The 18691-nt window shown below is 38.0% G+C and overlaps 1 protein-coding gene across 2 annotated transcripts in view; it reads left to right on the forward strand.

Moving 5' to 3' along the window:
* CCSER1 (coiled-coil serine rich protein 1) overlaps window positions 1–18691 on the forward strand; it is a 623183-nt gene that overhangs the window by 294120 nt on the left and 310372 nt on the right. For both annotated transcript variants that reach the window (XM_065736482.1, XM_065736483.1), the window contains exon 7: window positions 17569–17646. In XM_065736482.1, the coding sequence (XP_065592554.1) occupies window positions 17569–17646 (78 nt within the window). The remainder of the gene's footprint in view (window positions 1–17568; window positions 17647–18691) is intronic.

Genomic DNA, 18691 nt, shown 5'->3' on the forward strand with positions numbered 1-18691 from the left:
GTGATTTTAAAAATCTTATCAGTGGTCCTGGCACTGATGCTGTGATAACATGCAGAGGAATTTTTTTTTCTTGGATTTCTAAGAAAAGCTCTTTATATAGGAAATGGACAGTTTCTTTCCACTGTCAACTCACAGTTATTCTCTGGTGGAGATAGTAGCACCCAGCAGTGTTTCAGCAATGCTACAGGCCAAGTCATATGTTTTTATCTTTCATGGGTTACTGTATGGGTAGGCTGCTGACATTTTCCCAAGGAATGCCAAGAAGCGTAGAGAAATCGTACTTTTAAGTGGCTTTTACCTCCTCAAGATTTCTTGACACAAAGAAAAGTCACTTCTTCAGTTCAAGGCTGTTTCCTACTAAATATAAAAGACCTGCAGAGAAGAGGGTGTGCATGAAAGCTTTGATGAGAAGGTCACAGGATTTCTTTATAATGAAAAACATTAGGCAGGCTGCCTGTAGGTGTCATTACAAGCTGTCTTCTTGTACCCGAAGGCCTAATCTTGCAAACAATTAAGTGCAGACATGTGAGAAACTTTAATTGTGTACTTGTCAAATCAGCAAGACAAATTGAAATCTCTCAGCATTTATAAGATCTTCAGTTAACAGATTTTCCTACAGCTATTAGGTAAAAAAAACATGTAAATTAAATGTGGGGAATTTGTCTAATACAGGTTTTCTATTGCAAGAAAGAATACGTCTTTTAGTTTTATGCTCTGAGTTATTTTTCTGAGCACAACAATACCTGGATAAATAATTGCCATAGTTTTTATTTTCAGATACGTTCTGTGGTACTGTTTGTGGTCTTCAGCTTGCTCTTCAGTTGCTTTTTGGGCTTGTAGGAAATATTATAAACTAGTTGTTTTATTACAGATAGCATGAATGCCTTTGGCTTCCTGGTTTCCAACCCTTTAAAGTGAAATAAAGTAGTTCTCTCTTCTGAGAGATCCTGCATTTCAGAGCCACGTGTCATCAAATCAATCTGTTCAGGTATCAGCTGCAATGGTGCTGTAACAGTTTGTCTTGTTTATGTTTACAAATAGGAATTTATTAATTATTCTTTCTTAAAATATTCAGAACCTACACAACTAATTATCAAAATCAGATATCAAAACTGTTGCTGATGATCCACTGCTGAGACTTTAGTCATAGTAAGTCATACTCTGAATTTATACCTAGCTGTAGATTTGGATAGAGAATTGAAGAATTTATTGTTTTAAGTGAATATTGTTTTAAGTGAGTGTGGATGTCAGAAAAACTCATCCACATATCTGTGGTTAAAAATTCCTGTTAACACCATTTTTCAGGTGTTGTAATGATTCGCTATGTGAAAGCCCGGTAGACTGATTGTCTGTATCCCTTGGCAACTGGAAACAAAATGTCTCTGTTCTTGTCTGGTGGCCTTCAAAAATCTGTCTGAAAAGTCATTTGTTTTTGCAAGACAGTGATGCAACATTAGAAGCCCGCTCCCACCCTTTCTTCATAAAGAATTCTTCATAAAGCATGAAAAAAATGTAGGTCCTTAGTGTTATTAATCAAGAAGTTACACTAGCTTGACTGATTATAGAGATATAAGCAGTTTTTTTTTAGGGGTGAAAAGTTTCCACCTGTTAAATCAAAAACAATAAAATAAAACGTCATGAGATACATGTGCTGTGTTTTGTACGTTGGATATTAACAGTACTTGGCACAATTGAAATCTGAGATGTGATTTTTTTAGTCTCAGAATTTCTCAGATTCCTATAGCAACACAGTTCTTTTTTTTTACTCGACAATTTTACTTTTAGTCTGATTGCTTGGGATAAAGAAAATTAAGACCTTTTATTTCCCAAAACATGCAATAATATGGAACATTTCCTGTAAGCATAATACATCAGATGAGTCATGACTCGTTGTGTAGGTAGCTGAAAATCACTAAGTCAAGTGCTTAAAGGCTGGTGTCAAACTAGAAATAAAAGACACGGATTCTTTTTTTTTTCTGCACTTTTTTTTTTCTCCAATCACACTCTATTCTCTTTTCTTCCAGCATCTAGCAATTGGTGCTATGTTTAGAAATTCTTCTGATAATAATCAGTCAGGAGGCTTGAAGTTAGGTTTTTAAGAGTACAATACTGTTAGCTGGAGAATTTCATCATGATGTTCGAAAGGTTTTGACCTTTTAAAATTTCCAGTTTCCCTATTTTGCTTTTTAAGTGCAGAATGTGAGAGATAAATCAGGGTTTATCCAGAAGATTAATGCATGGTAGTAATTTGCATTTACAGAGCAACAGATTTTCTTTAATTTTAATGTAGTGTTATTCTTCTCACAACTGTGAGTGTAAAAATATAGCATGTTATTCCAAATGTCTTTACCATATATGTCCCTGTCCTAGCTTCCTGTCCCATAGCTCCCTGCTCATACAGTCCACTGGGAGAAGCCAGATCAGTGCTGGAGGAACTGGCTCATTTTGGCTCACAGGTTTATTTATTATAATATTATTTATTATTATTTGTTTATTTACAGGCTTATACAAATGCTCTAAGATAAACTGTAATTGTTTGCACCCCAGATAGAGATTTGGAATAGTGGAAGAAGGAGAAAGGCCTGTTTTCCTTGGAAAGAATTAAATCGATTGTGATAATCAAAGCTTTTTTTTTTTTTTTACTGTAAACCACTAATCAGCTTTAGTCATGGATGAGACTGCTTGAAAATAGAAAAGGAAGTTGCCAATGTGATTTTTGATGTTCACGTATTTTTTTCATGCTTTGTTCCCAACTTAATGTTTCTTTTGCTTCTTCTGTTGGTGTTGGTCTAACAGATTAGACTCCATAAATTATGATTCTACATATCTGTTCACTGCTGCAGGCCCGTAGTTATACATGACTTTTATCTGGAGGCTGTACTCTTCATCTGCTTAAAATGGCTTGCAAAACAGGGGCATAAATCACTTATGTCTGTGACTGCTGGATATAAATCACTGCTGTATGAATCTTTTTAAGGCCCAAGCTTGTCTTTTTTAAAGATATGTAACTATATGGAAGTCTATGTTTAAGGAAAATCTCCCTTTCTGCGACAAAATTGTTTCTGTGTGTTCAGACTGGAAATTATCAGGTTAGTGAGCGAATGTAGCCTCATGGCTACCTCTTAAAATGCAGTCTTACATAAATATTGATAAATAGAAAGAGCAGATGGCAAACTCTCTAATTTTGCAGAATAGTCTGCATGAGCTTGTTGTGTGAGCACTTCAGTCGATTTGCATAATTTGACCTTAACAAATATATTCAAAGTTTAGAGTAATAATGTTTGGCTGTGCTGTAAATGATGCAGCTGATTACCAAACATGATATTTTTTTGAATGAAAATCAACATTTTGTGTATTCCGAGACAATAAATGTCTCTTTGGTTACCTTTCCCATTTATGATTTTATTGGTCCTTGAACCTTAGAGGGTTACTCCTGTGATTGTGCAGCGTTTCTGAATAACTGAATGTGCTTATTAAGAACACATCAGCTGCCCTTCCAAAAAGGTAGGTCAAACATTGAATTTGTCAATTGTAATGGTTAGGCTCTGTAGATCAGCAAAACAGAAACTAAACCAAAAAACCCTTAGCTGGCAGGCAGAGTGAATACTGAGCAGAGATCTACTCATCTGTGTTTTTAATCTTGAGTGTTTCTGATTACTATGTGTCACGTGATTCACAGCCTATCAGTTCTGTGAAGTTTGCTTCATTGCTGTTGTGGTTTTGATGCCAGTATTCCACATCAGAACATCGTGGAGGGAGTTAAGGAGTTAATGGCGGGCCGGGGTGCACCGGATGCCAGTGTCTGTCCACGCTCTCTTGTGGTACAGCACATGTTATGCCCCTGCAGTTTTTCTAATGTAAGCTCTCAGATTTGGTTTGGAAAATTTTGTCTTTCCCATTTGTTTGATTTTTTTATGTTGAGTAAAGTTACCGTTCCTCCTCAAGTTGTGCCGTTTTTTTTCTTTTTTTTTTTTTTCTTTTTTGACCCACTGTTACTGACAGTGATGTTTTTTTCCTCCCTCACTCCTTTTTTTTTTTTTTCCCTTGTGTCCCTGTTGAGGATAACACCGTGGCAATCCCAATTGACTTCAGATCACCTGGGGTTCAAGGACTGTGTTATTTTGGATGTTAATGCAAATTGATGAAATAATATTTCTTGAACTATATAGGTAATAATGAAGTACTAGATTGCTTCTGACTTTTTTTCTTCAGGCCTGCCATTTAGAATAGCAAAAGATAGAATTCCCACAGTCATGGTGGTGAAGTCTGTCTCCAAGCAAGCTTTGGCTCTAACAGGACTTAAAATTGTTTCCAGGGACCTATCCATTGCCCTTCTGATTCAGAAACCAGTTAGACTTACTACCACCAAAGGACCAGTATAACCCAGTGAAATAAATTGAGTTATTATACTGGACAGGCCTGAACCCTGACAGCAGAGTTTTCTTATGATCAGCTGTGGCCAGCTTCCAGGCATTTTGCAATGTTCTAGTGTTGCAATATGAGTTAGAGTTTTTAAACAGCACATGGGAAACTTTTAAAAAGCCATCGTCATGTCTGCTGGCTGAAGCTGAACTTTTGGCAAAAAACTGTATGTGGCCAAGAATTTAAAGATATGTCAGGATAAATTGACATTGGCCATTTTGATTGTATCAATATTTCTTCTGTTGAAGCGGAAATATTTCACGTACTTTTTTGCCCATGCAGCATGTGCTATATGTTTCTTCTATTTGATTTGATCAGTTCATGTGTTCTAGTGCAAACTGGTTTCCAAAATATGACTGTATGTTCTCGCAGCGTGTAAAGTCCTTCCCAAGATTGCCCTTTGTGTGCCAAGACTGACGAAGACAAATCAAAATCTGTCATGTTGGCTCTTGTTTTGTGCTGTTTCAAATTGCCAGAGTAGCCCATTGATTGAGCCTGATGTTAAACGTTTGTGAAATGTGTCAGATGAGCTCAGATTGGTTTCCTCTGTTGTTCCAGTTTGGGGTCAGATATTCCTAACTCTTCCTGTTTTGTTTTTTGGAGGTTGTTCAGAACTTTTTTAGGCCTTTGGTTGGCAGCTTAGGAAGGAGATGGCTTACTGCTTGCACTTTTTTTGAGGGACTTTGGAAAGGAAACTGATTACGAGGTTCTGGGAAAGCGAAGTATATTTTATTTCCTGGATCCTGCTTGTTTTATGTGCATTGCAGGTTTTTTTTTTTTTTTTTTTTTTGCTAGGCATAGGTTCTTTACACAAAAATCTTATTCATCTCTCTCTGATGTGATTTTTATGAATTTCATGGAGATGGCCTTTCAAAATGTCCCCGTTGTCGTTAGCATGCTTCAGGCACAGATCTCTATTCAGCAATGGCAAAGCATTTTGGAGATATCTGCTGCTGAACAAAGCACTTTGCTGTTTTGAGTCATAAGCCCCTAGGAAAACTAAGTCTTAATTTGTCTTCACACTGGCCAAATTTATGTTTCACACACTTCCCGTGTCTGGGAATGTGGATTCTCATCTCTGAGTTTTAGGTTTAGCAAGTTGCTGTCTCCTTGCTGTCAGGGGTATAAAGGCTGGGATCGTGGGCATGTGGGGCTGAAAAGATTGACCTCAACCTTCTTGGGATGTGCCGGATGAACGTGTCATGGTCCTTGTAATCTTTGTTGCAGTGTTTCTCAGTTACACAGGGGAGCTGAAAGACCATTTTAAATACAGTCAACTCTTCCAATGTCTAGTTGTTTAGCAGTCCTCCTTCGACAGTGGACTTGTGTGTCATGATGGGAATGTCACGTCAAGAGTACAGTTTGACTTTGCCTGTCAGAGGATCTCCTGCAAGAGCATTTGCTGGCTGGTTTCACAGTTAAAAAGAATAGATGCTTTATTGAAGTGGCACACATAATAGGTTTGAAGTTGTCATTGATGAATACAGTGGCTGCTAATTTATGACAGTAGTGCCAACAGAATATATGCTAAACCAGGTATTCTTCACCAAAAGGTTATGCACTGTGCTTACCAAGAAGGTGTCCCTTAGTTGGCTGAGAAAGAGGAGTGCAGCTTCCTATCTCTAATCTTTCTCTTCAATATCTTTTCCTTTTGCTTTTCCTTCTCTTGTCTATCCCTCACCTGAAACACCTTGAAGATGAGGCATGAGACACCTTGAAAGAATATATTGTTTGTATGAGTTTGATCTCAGCTTTGTTTTACATCTTCTTCCTTGTAAATGGCTTAGAAGCTGTCCATAAGGATCTAGGACTTGTGCAAGACTTCCCTCTGGCTATGCATCTGCCTTAAAATGCAGAAGCAGTGCAGTGTACAGGCTCCAATGGAGAAAGCAGCTGTTGATGCATGTTTGTCCGAAATCGGGGTATGGTCTTGCACGAGTGAGCAGTGCTGTGTCCAGCCTTTGCTAGTGTAGCATTTCATGCGCATTTTAATAGCAGCAATGATGCAAATATAACTCTTTTTGTACATTCTAATTTATTGGCTCCAACCACAATGAGATTAAATGCACATAAATATGAATTAAACTTTTCTTTGTTCTACTAGTCTGCATGATAGTAACAAGGTTTGCCAAAAAGAGTTACTCATTTTTGGTAACTTGTCATGATGGCCTTTTCTTGTGTAAAATATAGTTCAAATATTCATACACCTGTCAAGTGTGCTGTTTCTTCGCCTCTGACTCATCTCTGTTCTCCTGGCGTGTGTTTAATTGTCCTGAATTTTCTTTGGAAGTTCTTTTCAAAAAGCTTCCTTTGCAAGACAAATGTCTTTCATAGTCTGACCCCAGGGTAGAAAGTGCTCTAGCAGTGATAAAGGGAAGCCAGTCACAGATCACCTGAGAAATGACAGAATATGGGTAGGGAGAGTAGAGCCATGTTTTTCACTGAGCTGTGCTGTCCCTGAGGTTGGCAAGAGCTGCTGTGGGAAGCAGAATCTGGGGGCTGCTTGCACCCATCCTCTCGTTAAGTGAAGTAGCTTAATTACAGGGTGAGCACATCCCCTTTCAGCAGCTCCAGACTCACTCTGACTGGGGTTTCTGACACAAGCCATGCTCAAGGCAGTGTCCTGCAGGTGCCACGTATACTACTGTAGTTATGGTTATGAGTGCCCTGTGTAAATTACTTTTATCTTCTGAAAAATTCCTGCTGTAAGGAGTTTGCTTTACTGTTGCCCATTAGTCCTTGGGACATCCCTGGGCACCATCAGAAACACTGAAGGGATGTGTGATGTTTCCACTGAAGGTCAGTGGTGTTTTCTGTTTCTCTGCTGAGTGTTCCTGTTCTCTTCAACACTTGTAACTTCACCTGCCTGTTAACACCCTGTCCTGGTTTCAGCTGGGACCGGGTTGATTTTCTTCATAGAAGAAAACTTCCTTGCTCAGAGAAGTTGTGAGTACCCCATCTGTGGAAGTGTTTAAGGCCAGGTTGGTTGGGATTCTGGGTGGTGGTTGGCAGTGGGGGTCCTGATCTAATGCCTGGCAGCCCTGCCTGCACCATAGTGGGGGCTTGGAGTTTCATGATCTTTATGGTCCCTTCCAACCTATGCTGTTCTGTGATTCATAGTGTCTGGTATAATGCTGTGTTTTGGCCTTAGGAGAAAAAAAACATTGATAACACACCAGTTTTTAGTTGTTGATGAGCAGTGCTATGTGGACCCAAGGGTGTTTCAGTTTCTCAGCATCTGGTACTGCCCTACCAGTAAGGGAGGCTAAGGAAGCACAGAGAGCTGTGAGGAGAAGATCAACAGCTGATCTAAACTGGCCAAAGGGTTACTACATACTGTATGACATCGTGTGAATATGATACAGCTGAGGAGAGCTGGCCAGGGGAACAGCTGCTCTGAGCATCAATGAATTATCATAATTGCTGATATTTTTCTATTCCTTTTTTGTGTTAGGAAGTAGTTTTTATTTCAATCCATGAATTCTACTGTTATTTTTTTTTTTCCCTGTTCTCTCCTCCATCCCGCTGGGGAGGCAGGGAGGGAATGAACAACTGTGTGGTGCTGAGTTAATACTGCATTAGACCCTGATGTGCCCTCACAGAAGCATTTTACAGTGTGCCTTTAAAACTGGGTGTGTTATTTTTACATAGCCTGAGCCTGGAGTGGTGGGAAAAGGTAGAGATTTATATGAAATAATGTAGGTAGTTGAAAATTGCAGGGATCTCAGATAAATGCTGGTGTTTTGGTGCCACAACAAACAACGCAAGTGCATCTGAAAAGCTCTTTGCATTTTATTGTAGTTTAATGAATGTGAAAGGTGTATTCAATTTTTCTCTGTGGTTTCCCTGTTAGTGTTGAAGGGCAGGGAGAAATTATGCTCATTTGTATTCCTGGACATAATGTAAATGAAAAATGAATATTTTATTGCCAATGGCTTTATAAATTGCTCTTCAGATCTTCCAAGTGTAATATGTAGTACCATTGCTAAAAAAAAAAAAAAAAGTGAAAGCAAAATGCAGAGCCAAGGCTCTGAAAATAGCAGTAACTAAATGTTTAAGTGTTGGCAGCTTCAAATCCACCATCCCTTTGCAAGTTATTTCAGTTCCTTAAGCAATGCACTGTGACCTGAAAGTGTACTGAGTTTGGTGCTGAGAAGCTGTGCCACGTGCTGATTCCCTTGACATTATTTTCTGGTGTGAGGCATTTGAGCACATCCATCATATCGTTCTTGTAGTGAACCAATGATATGGCTGAAACACAGCAATTCCTTCAGCCAGTTATATATATATATATACGCACATCTGCGTACGTATGTTTATCAGCCTATGGGCTGAAAGAAGTGAGCATAAGCCAAAAGGAAGAAGAATAGAGAAGGTGTCAAGACTTTTCATTTTGGATCAGGACAAAATAGTAGTGGTAGTGATGGGTTGATGCAGGAGTGGGAAGTACTGTGAAGATAAGCTTCTATGCAGGACAGTACTGGTGGGAAGAGAAGCAGGTAGTGGAGCGGAAAAGGGAAGAAATGCAATTACTGCTAGAAAGGCTGTGGGAATCTGACTGCAGAAGGGATAATTTCTGTTGATGCCTCTTCCAGGGTGGGAATTGAATGTCTCATTGTGCCTTTTCCTTTATGTTCATAAGAAATATAGCTGCTGTCATAAGGTAGAAACTCGGTGTCCAACGTATTTACAAAATCCAAGAGTATTTGTTGTGCTCTGACAAACTGTGCCTTGAAAGCTGCTGCTGAAGCAAAAAGCAGGCTCAGCATGCTTCAAATGTGTGTCATAGGTAATCAGTAATCTTGTATTTCAAGAGCTGAGAGATTGCCTCATAATATGCAGACCTTCTGAAGACATTAAGGAACCTCACTGTTAAAAACACTGTGATTCAAGTAACATGGCTAAATTCTACTTACTTAACATTTACCTTGTATTTCTACAAAATCACACAGGTGAAGACTTTTAACCAGGGAAGCACACTTGAAATTGTTGCATTCAGTTGCTTTCTTGCAGTGAGAAGAACTGTCAAAAACTACTTGTTTTTGTAGTAGACATGTACAGATATTTAAGATGTTTTCTTGAAAGTTTTTTTGGGAAACTCAAGACGGTTTTGAGAATGAAGCAACTCATCTAAATATGTTGAAATACTCTGTCAGAAGATGTTCCATACTGAAATTGTATAAACTCTTTTGAGATCTGATGATGAAGTGAGAATAATTGCAGTCACAACAATTAGTAAGTGCAAAGTGGCTTGTTAAAACCTCAGTGAAATTCATAGCAATTCAGGGAAGCTGGTTCTTATTTGAAGAGAGAGACAGAAATCTAATAAAACAGGCTTGCATTTAAAAGCACCAGTGTAAAAGTCTGTCAATTTTGTTCTTGATGCTTGCAAATCAAAATCTAAGTGGAAAGCAGACAACTGAACTGCATGTTGTTAATGAAAATCAAGCTGACTTAAGTTCAGGTTTAAAAAATAATGTTTATTATTATTATGAAACATTATCTTAATTCTTGTGTAAACAGTATCTGGCGGGGAGACTGTGGGCAGAAAAGAACACTGATGAAACAGATATATATGTTTAGATACATGTAGATAAATAGATGTATTGAACAATAAAGCATGTCTAATTGGTTTTAATTACATATAAAGTAATTAATATTATTTAACAAGTACAAACAGATTCTTTTTTTTTTTTTTAACTGGAGAATTTGTGCCTTAGTACGTGAACATAGGAAATGTTTCTGTCTGAAATTGGTACCTAAATCCAGGTCTGACTTCAATAGTGCTGATGTGCAGTCATGTCAGATGAGCTTACAGAACTGTTTGCTTTTAGAACGACTTATTTTCTAGCCTATCGTGACTGTTATTTCCCCATATTCAAAGCGTATAAATGTATATCCTGAGTGTGATTTTACTCTTTAATGTAACTGTATGTGAATCTATTCAAACTGTCATGTGGTGTAGAGATAGGAAAAGGAGTCATGGTTTTAAACCAAAAGAGTGTTGATTTGGATTAGATGAAGAAATTCAAAACTGTTGAAGTGGTAGAACAAGCTTCCCAGAGAAGCTGTGCACGTCTCATCCTTGAAAGTGTTCAAGGTCCTGTTGGGTGGGGCCCTTGGGCAACCTGATCTAATGGTTGACAACTCTGCTCATGGCAGGGTGGTTGAAACTGGGTGGGCTTGAAGCTGCCTTATAGTCAAAACGATTCTGTGATTTGTTCCTTTATGTCTTCATGTCTTCACTTTGTATCGCTGTCTCGATATGATATGACTTATTAATAATGCAGAACAGGTATGAATAGAGGAACAGAAAGGGATGTTTCTGTTACTGGTTTTGATCCTTCCCAGTTAAATTAATCGGTTACTTCTTTTATAAACCTTGTATACGGGAAAGTAGAAAAATGGGAAATCGGTATGCCGAGAAGTAGTAGGAACTTGACAGAGCCCCAGACTCGGGTATTTTGCTGATACAGCCTTCTTTTAGAGGATGCAGACAGTTCCTACCATATTCAGACTACAGCTGTAATATGGGAGTATCGATTCTTAGTGCTGTAATTCAGGTTTTGGAGAGAAAATGTCTCTAGGAGTAGAGTGATAAAAAGCATCGCTGAAACTCATGTATTAAACAACCTTCATATTTGCTGCAGAATTGAATGCAGTTTGAGAAAACATATTTCTATTTGAACCTGAAGGATCTCCTGCAAAGAAAGAAAGGAGTTGAAATAGGCAGCCTGAAGATAAAAATCCCTGGAGAGTGCTTGGTTTTCACAATTCACTGCTGAAAGAGCAAAAAAACCTTGTTATATGATATTATTAGGAAAGATATACCATAACGAAGTGTCAAGGCTGGGTAGTATAGTCAATGAAGTATGAAAGAAACAATAAAAATTGGGAGGGAGTAGAATTTTGCTCAAGGAAATTAGTTCTCCACTGTCTCGTCAACAGTATGTTTCTGTCTACGAAAACAGCCCACTGTTTTTTGTTCAGATAAGGGTATAACTTGAGTCACTTTTAATGTGATATGCTGTAGTAACAATCACAATTTCTGCAGTGACAGTCATTGATGGTCCTGCAGAACACATCACAAAGAGACGTTAACCCTAAAATCATCATCCACATTACTTTCAAAATTGCGTTTTACTTTGCAGTTAGAAGTCAGTGGGGTTTTTAGTTATTAACTAGGAGCAAATTTTATCTGTAGGAAAGTAAATGGATTTTTCCCCTATGAACTAATGACACAGAATTGGACCATTCTTCTAAGCTTTAGGTGCCTTGAAGTAATCCATATGAGGAAGCTCATGTCTGAGTTTATTAGGAATATCTCTGTGGAGGAAAGCAAGGAAGACAAAATTCAAAGGATGAACAATGAATAATTAAGATGGAAATGAAGAGAACAAATGAGAGTGTATTTTTTAAAATATATAAATCTATTAATTATGTCGTGATATTTATTTTTGTTATTATCATGTAAAAATGTGATGTGCCTAAAAACAGAGGCTTTTTTCCTTGTGTGTACTCAATGCTAAGCCAGAAATCTCCAACATTTGACCCTGTTTTAGGGGCTTACTTCAGCTTTCTATTTGGTTCATAATTTTTACTTGTTTAAGATGTTCTCCCTGTGCTGGCAACCAGATAATATTAATGTTAGGTATTTCCATTTCCTCTTCTTTAGCAGCTGAGAAGCAGGTAATAACAACTGTTTTCCCATTGCTTTGGTATCCTCATAGTTGTGTATTTAATATAGGAAACATGGAGATAACTGAGTGAAATATTTTGAGTAAATTGAATGTAAGTTAGTTAATGTGAAAATTTAATCCGAGTCTAAACTCTTTGGTAAGTGTACAGAATATCATGTTTAATGTTTTTGCCTAATTTTCCTGGGAACTAGGGGTCTTCTAAAATAAACAGTGTTAGATATATAAATTCTGTTAAGTGGCATTTCAGCATTTTATCTTTATGTGAGGTGATGCTTGGCATTTCACAGCTCAGGTGGTTACTTAACTTTTTGTTAAGTAGATGGCTGAACCGCTAAAAACTTGTTTGTCCATCTATGCTTCACTTACTGGTATAAAAACAAGTTGAGAAAAGTGGTATTGACTGTAATTTATGGTTCTCCCTTGCAATGGGGACAAAGATAACACAGGACAGACACAAGACCCCACACATCCTTCAAAGTTATGGGAGCAGCCATCTACAATGTTGGGCAACGTGCCGGCCAAGTATCTGAAAACAACAGTCAGATATCTCAGTTGATAACTGGAAGTATTAGTAATCGGTAAGAATAATTGACTATATCTACTTACAAAAGACAATTAAAATACAATTGCAAGCAGCCACCCAGATGGTATTCAAATATGATAGCAACTAGACCTAACCATTTTTAAGCAAGCACTTCCATTCTTTGTCACCGAGTGAGATGGGAAGCCTGTGGGAAAATTAATCCCCCATGGAGGGGGATGAAAGTTAAAAGCTCATTTCACGTGCCTGATGTTTTTTCTTACTGACACTGATTTTGATTTTATTTATAGTAATTTTATTTGTGTTAAGTGTATGTATCAGTAACATCCCTGAATGATGTTAAATAACTTGGAATCTAGAGATACCACAGTAGTCTCAAAGCCTAGGGGGAAGTAGTCCATGCTCTGGATGAAGAACTACAGCACTCTGATTTGTAAATCCTGATTCCTACCTTAGTTTTTAACAGCCTTTTCTAGCTCTAAGCAAATTGCTTCATGTTCTTTTTTCGCTGTTTTTGATGGAATGGGATAACAGTATTTAAGCACCCTATTTCATACAGGTATTGTGCAGATCCATTAATGAATCAATTTATTGGCCTTTGATTACCTTCAGTATATCATGTCATATCTGTGTCATTGCTGAGCTTACTGATTGTACTCATCTCAGTTCTGTGTTGTACTCAGCTTCTAGGGTATAAATTTGTGGCATAATTCATGATACAACTGAAGCTATCACCCCGGAAGTAACTTCACCATTAATCTACTACTCCTTACTAAGAGTTATAAAGTACACAGGTTGTCTTTTCCTTTGTTATTATAAGGATTTATTTGCTCTCCAGCTGTAATATCCACTGGAAGTTTTCTTTTTTCTGTCAGTATTAACTTCTTAGATCAATACATTGTGATACTTATCTCCAGAGAAGTTAATGTCTGCCAGCTATCACTGCGGTGTTTACCCTTGTTGAAAAGTAGTTGTAGCAAATTAAATTGGCTTCTGTCTGTGAGTGATATGCGTAAATTTTATGATACAATTAACTAAGGTTGATACATAAGCTTCTTGCTAGAGAAGATCAGATTAAATACAGGGCTGTGTAGTGGGAGAAGTCCCAGTTTATGAGATGAGGTGGATCTGTTTTAATTTAAAAAACAGTCAAGGCTCAAAGAAGACCATTGATTTTAAAGGAGTATGACTTTAACACTGTGTGTTTGTATGTTCTTCTACCGTATTGCATGAAAAACCTAACTACATTCTCTAATTTGCCATTAGCCAATTTATGTTGATATACAGGATTACATTTTCAGATAGATGAGAACAAATGGAATAGAACTAAACAATGCCAAGTTTACCTCTACTTTAAAGCAGATCCAGAAAGACCCTCCTTCTTTTTCATCTAGCAGAAATGGTGAGATGCTGTCCACAGGAGGTTTCTGATGATCAGTCACCAAGCAGAGCCTACATATGGGAAATATTTGTTCTTTGAAACTTATTTTCTTCCTTCGTTTGCCTCATCGCAGCCTAGAAGTGATTCTATTGTCTGTTCATTTGGCAGTGAAGTTAATACATATTTAGGCTGATCAGCTCTAGAAATCAAGGAAAAATCTGAGTGCTAATGATTGAAATTGTAGAAGAGTTAGTGCCAAAATTCGGATGTCCATTTGCTTGATTCTAAGACCCTGCTCTAAATGAAAAAACAAAAAATAAAACAACTCCATCTTTTTTTTTTTTTTTTAATGTGCACAAGACAGTATCTTTTGAATGGTTGTACTGAGAAGAAGTTGAATTGCTTGATACGCAGATGTCCAGTACAGGCTGGGGAATGAGCTGCTGGAGAGGAGCTCTGGAGAGAGGGACCTGGGTGTCCTGGTGGGTTGACCATGAGCCAGCAGTGTGCTCTTGTGGCCAGGAGGGCCAATGGCATTCTGGGGTGCATTAAAAAGTGTGGCCTGCAGGTCAAGGGAGGTGATCCTCCCACTCTACTCTGCCCTGGTGAGGCCTCATCTGGAGTACTGTGTCCAGTTCTGGGCTGCCCTGTACAAAAAAGACAGATCTCCTGCGAAGAGTTCAGCACAGGGCCACAAAGATGGTGAAGGGCCTGGAGGGTTTCCCTTATGAAGAAAGGCTAAGTGAACTGGGTCTCTTTAGCCTTGAGAAAAGAAGACTGAGAGGGGACCCGATCCAGGTTTATAAATATCTGAAGTGTGAGTGACAAAGTGGCGAGGCCTGACTCTTTCCAGCAGTGTGTGGAGACAGGACAAGGGGGAACGGACAGAAACGTGCAGAACCTCCTGTGCTGCAGAATGTGCGCAAGAACTTCTTTACGGTGAGGGTGAAGGAGCACTGGCACAGCTGCACAGGGAGGTTGTGGAGTCTCCTTCTCTGGAGTTACTCAAGACCCGCCTGGACGCCTACCTGTGCGACCTGGTGTAGGGAACCTGCTTTGGCAGGGGGGCTGGACTCGATGACCTCTTGAGGTCCCTTCCAACCCCTATGATTCTGTGATCTTTCATGCAGAAGATGGAGTTCAGATGTTAAAAGCTATGTAACATTCTGTGCTCGTGAGGGTACATCAACACAGGGAAAAGGCTCAATCTGCTCAACTCTCTTATGGAAGAACAATGCATTAAAAGTGTAAATGAAGAATGTTACTCTTGCCAAGTTATGCAAAATTAGGAAATACCTTTATTTTATTTGTTTGGTCTTATAAGTATGATTATGATGCAGATAATGTTTAACGTCTATGATGACTTAAAAGATGTGATTATGGCCTGATGCTATAACATCTTCCTGATTTATAACTAAAATCTATCAAATTTAAGGCAGGCAATCTACTTTAATGAGAACAGCATAGGCTTAGAGGTTGGCAAATAAAAAGTGTCAGTCGAATGAATTCCTCACAGTCATATTTGCTTCTGTATGGGGAACTTTAGACTGCAAAATGTTGCTAAAACATGGCCAGTAAGCTTAGGTGAGATGTGTTCTGTCGCTTTAAGTGGTTGAAGTGTGGTACTGTCTTTCTCAATTCTTTGCTATGACTAACTGTGTTAGTGACACTGAATTTAATTAATTTACACTGGCAGAGAAGCTTTTCTGCTGCTTTTGTTGAAGAAAAATTGCTAGAGTTGCTAGAGGGGCTGCTGAGTATGTGTATGCATGAATAATTGCAGTCAGACCTAGTCTCTTGTGCCAGTGCCTCCAGTCTGGCGAGATTCAAGCCAGTCCAGAAGCCATTCTGTCATGATGCCCGTAATAATGTCCCCTGCCTTGTGACAGCTGTGTTAGTCCAGGCATGGCGCAGTGATAGTGTGATGTCCAGACCTGGGTCTGGCTCGTGCCCATTCTGCAGAAGGATCTATGTTCTGCTGTGTTCAATTTGGGGATGTTGTCAAAACAACCTCAACATCGTCAAGGTTGTTTGGTCTTTCTTCAGTTCCAGCTACTGCTGAAGAATTTGCAGATCATGCAGGGCACAGGGGCCAATCTGCCTTGCCAATTTCCATACCAAGACAGTTTCAGTGTCTAAAAAATTGGACTGTCTTCCCATTCACTTGTAATTGAAAATTTGGATGCGTGATTTGGTTCAGCTACTTATTTTTTTTCCCAATTCTGTATAAATTACAAGTCAAACTGTCTACCTTTGAGACAGAACATTTTCAAAGTGGAGGTCTCTAGTTTTGTCTGCACTTTGGATTTAATCTAAAAGGGCTCTTCTTCCCTTCTCTTTTGCAAGTAGTCTCAGTCATTTTCCTTTATGACTGATGACGGGAGCGTAAGTGTTAATATTTGTAACTTTACTGAAAACAAAGTAGTGGATTTGATAAAGATATTGGCTTTCTGACAAGATATAGTTTCTCTTATTCCCCAGCAGCCTCTCTCTGTTGCATGGCTTATAAACTGCCTGTTTCTCTCTTTCTCCTTTATGAATAATTACCATGTCACCCTCTTTTCTCTGTAGCTTACATACCTTTTATGCAAGAAGCAGCTGTTGTCTTTTCTTTCAGATATGATATAACTGATAAATATCTATTTCAACTCAATTATTTTCTCAAATAGCTATCAATTCTGAATTCTGTCCAATATCAGTTATGAGCTAGGGATCTTGTAACTGTGTTTAATTTTTTTTTCTTTCCCCACTTGGCTGAATAAAATATACTACAATTGCATAAGCTAAATTGATTAAATTATGGCTCTTGTGGACTTGTTTCCCTAAAAGTATTGTGTATTCTCGTATTTTTCAGAAAAATCTTCTGTAATTTTTGTATTTTCTAAAATTTGGATGTTGTTCTTCAGTCATTATTACCGTTGCAAATTAAAAAGGGTTTCCATACTCCTCTTTTACATGTCTTACCTGTTCAAATGATAACTATTTCAGCCATCTAAAGAAGACTGGATCTTTGCATCAGTCAGTCATTTTGCCTGGATCCATTTTCTGACTACATGATTAATCTTGCTGTTTGCTCTTTATTTTCATCTGCTAGTGCTCAGTTGTAAGATATACTGACTCATGGGAAAGGGACCTTTCTGGCCCTAATCCAGTTGCTTTTCTGCAATATATTTTCATATTAATTTTGTCTTCTAACTTTAGTATTTGACCATAAAATAAATAAATTATATATTATTATTTGTTGTGTGAGGTTTTGTGTTCTCATTTATTGTCTTTCATTATTCTTTGTAGATGCAGTATTGTTGCATGTACTTGTATGTCTTGAAATTAGGATTATTTTCAAAATTAAAAACAAAAATCGAATACTTACTGTGAAATACTTTCTTTTACTAATTAATGATCAGTATTGTGTTGATGACAATTGCTTTGTCAATTTTAGTGTGTTGAGTTTTAAATATTACTTTTGAGTTCTTTTTTCCCAAAAAATATAAAGACATCTCTAAAACTTGTTTGTTTTCTTTCAGAGTACGGACATGAGTCCAGCTAGCAGCACTGCCTCACTCCCTGTCAGCCCTCTTCCCGAAGAGCCATTATTTTTTAAGGTATAGTTAATTCATTCATTTTTTCTTTAAATATTGTATGTGTATTTTGGCTTATTGTGCAATCTGATGTACAGTGAAGTGCTGTTACTACCGCTTCCTTTTCTTTAAATTACTGTGATGTCAGCAGATGGTCTTATATATCATAATACTGTGCAGATTTTAAGAAGTAACTAGAATAAGACATTGTAAGTTTTGGGAGAGCTATTATTTCAGTAACAGGAGAGTCTGGAGCTATAAACTATTACTTAAGAAAAAGAGGGCGATGTTTTTATGTATATCATCTGCTACTGTTTTTTTTATAATATATGCATGTGTGTATGTCTTATTTCTCTGTATGAGAGCCTCTGAGGTTGCCCAGGTGTTCAGAGCAGTTCTGTTGCTGGAGGCTGAGGGGTACCATTGCCAATTGTTGGCTGAGTCAAGGAGGAGGGGAATCTTTTTTTTCATAGTCATTGTCTCAAATGTGTGGCACCAGATTAAAGTAGAGGAAGTTGACTGAATGAAGTTTCGTAATCTTTGATTTGAGTCTGTTCTGAATATTCCACCAATGCAGGAAATAGCAGCCTCCCTCAACTAGCCCCGCTCCATTAAAATCAATTAGGTTTTATGTTTTCTTGCAACTTGTCTCACCTTCACTGTTCCATTAAAATCTTCTAGTTTCACTGCCAATTCATCTTCCTATTTCTCTTTTCATTGTTTTCCCTCATTTTCTTTGTTTTTTTTTTTTTTTGGTGGGGGGTGGGGGAGGGTTGTGTATGCAGAAGATTTGTATCTCAGTGTTTATAAACACTATTTAGCCATCAGATTCCTGTTGCTGTAATGGTGCAGCTTGCTCAGTGGTTTCATTGGTGGACGTACACGTACATCTTCATGGTCAACTATCTACTGATTTATGCTCCTTTTCTGGTATTGAATGTGAAAACAGACCCTTAGCTTTCAGTCCGATTTGGCTGAAATGGAGCAGTATTGTGCCAAGATAATGGAGTGCATACATTTTCTTTCTCTCGAGAAGTCATGTGAAATGCACATTGAAATGTTCTGAAAA

Source organism: Cyrtonyx montezumae, unplaced genomic scaffold, assembly GCF_038088225.1.
Source record: "Cyrtonyx montezumae isolate F1298 unplaced genomic scaffold, pur_monq_1.0 scaffold_2, whole genome shotgun sequence".
In the NCBI taxonomy this organism is placed as follows: Eukaryota; Metazoa; Chordata; class Aves; order Galliformes; family Odontophoridae; genus Cyrtonyx; species Cyrtonyx montezumae.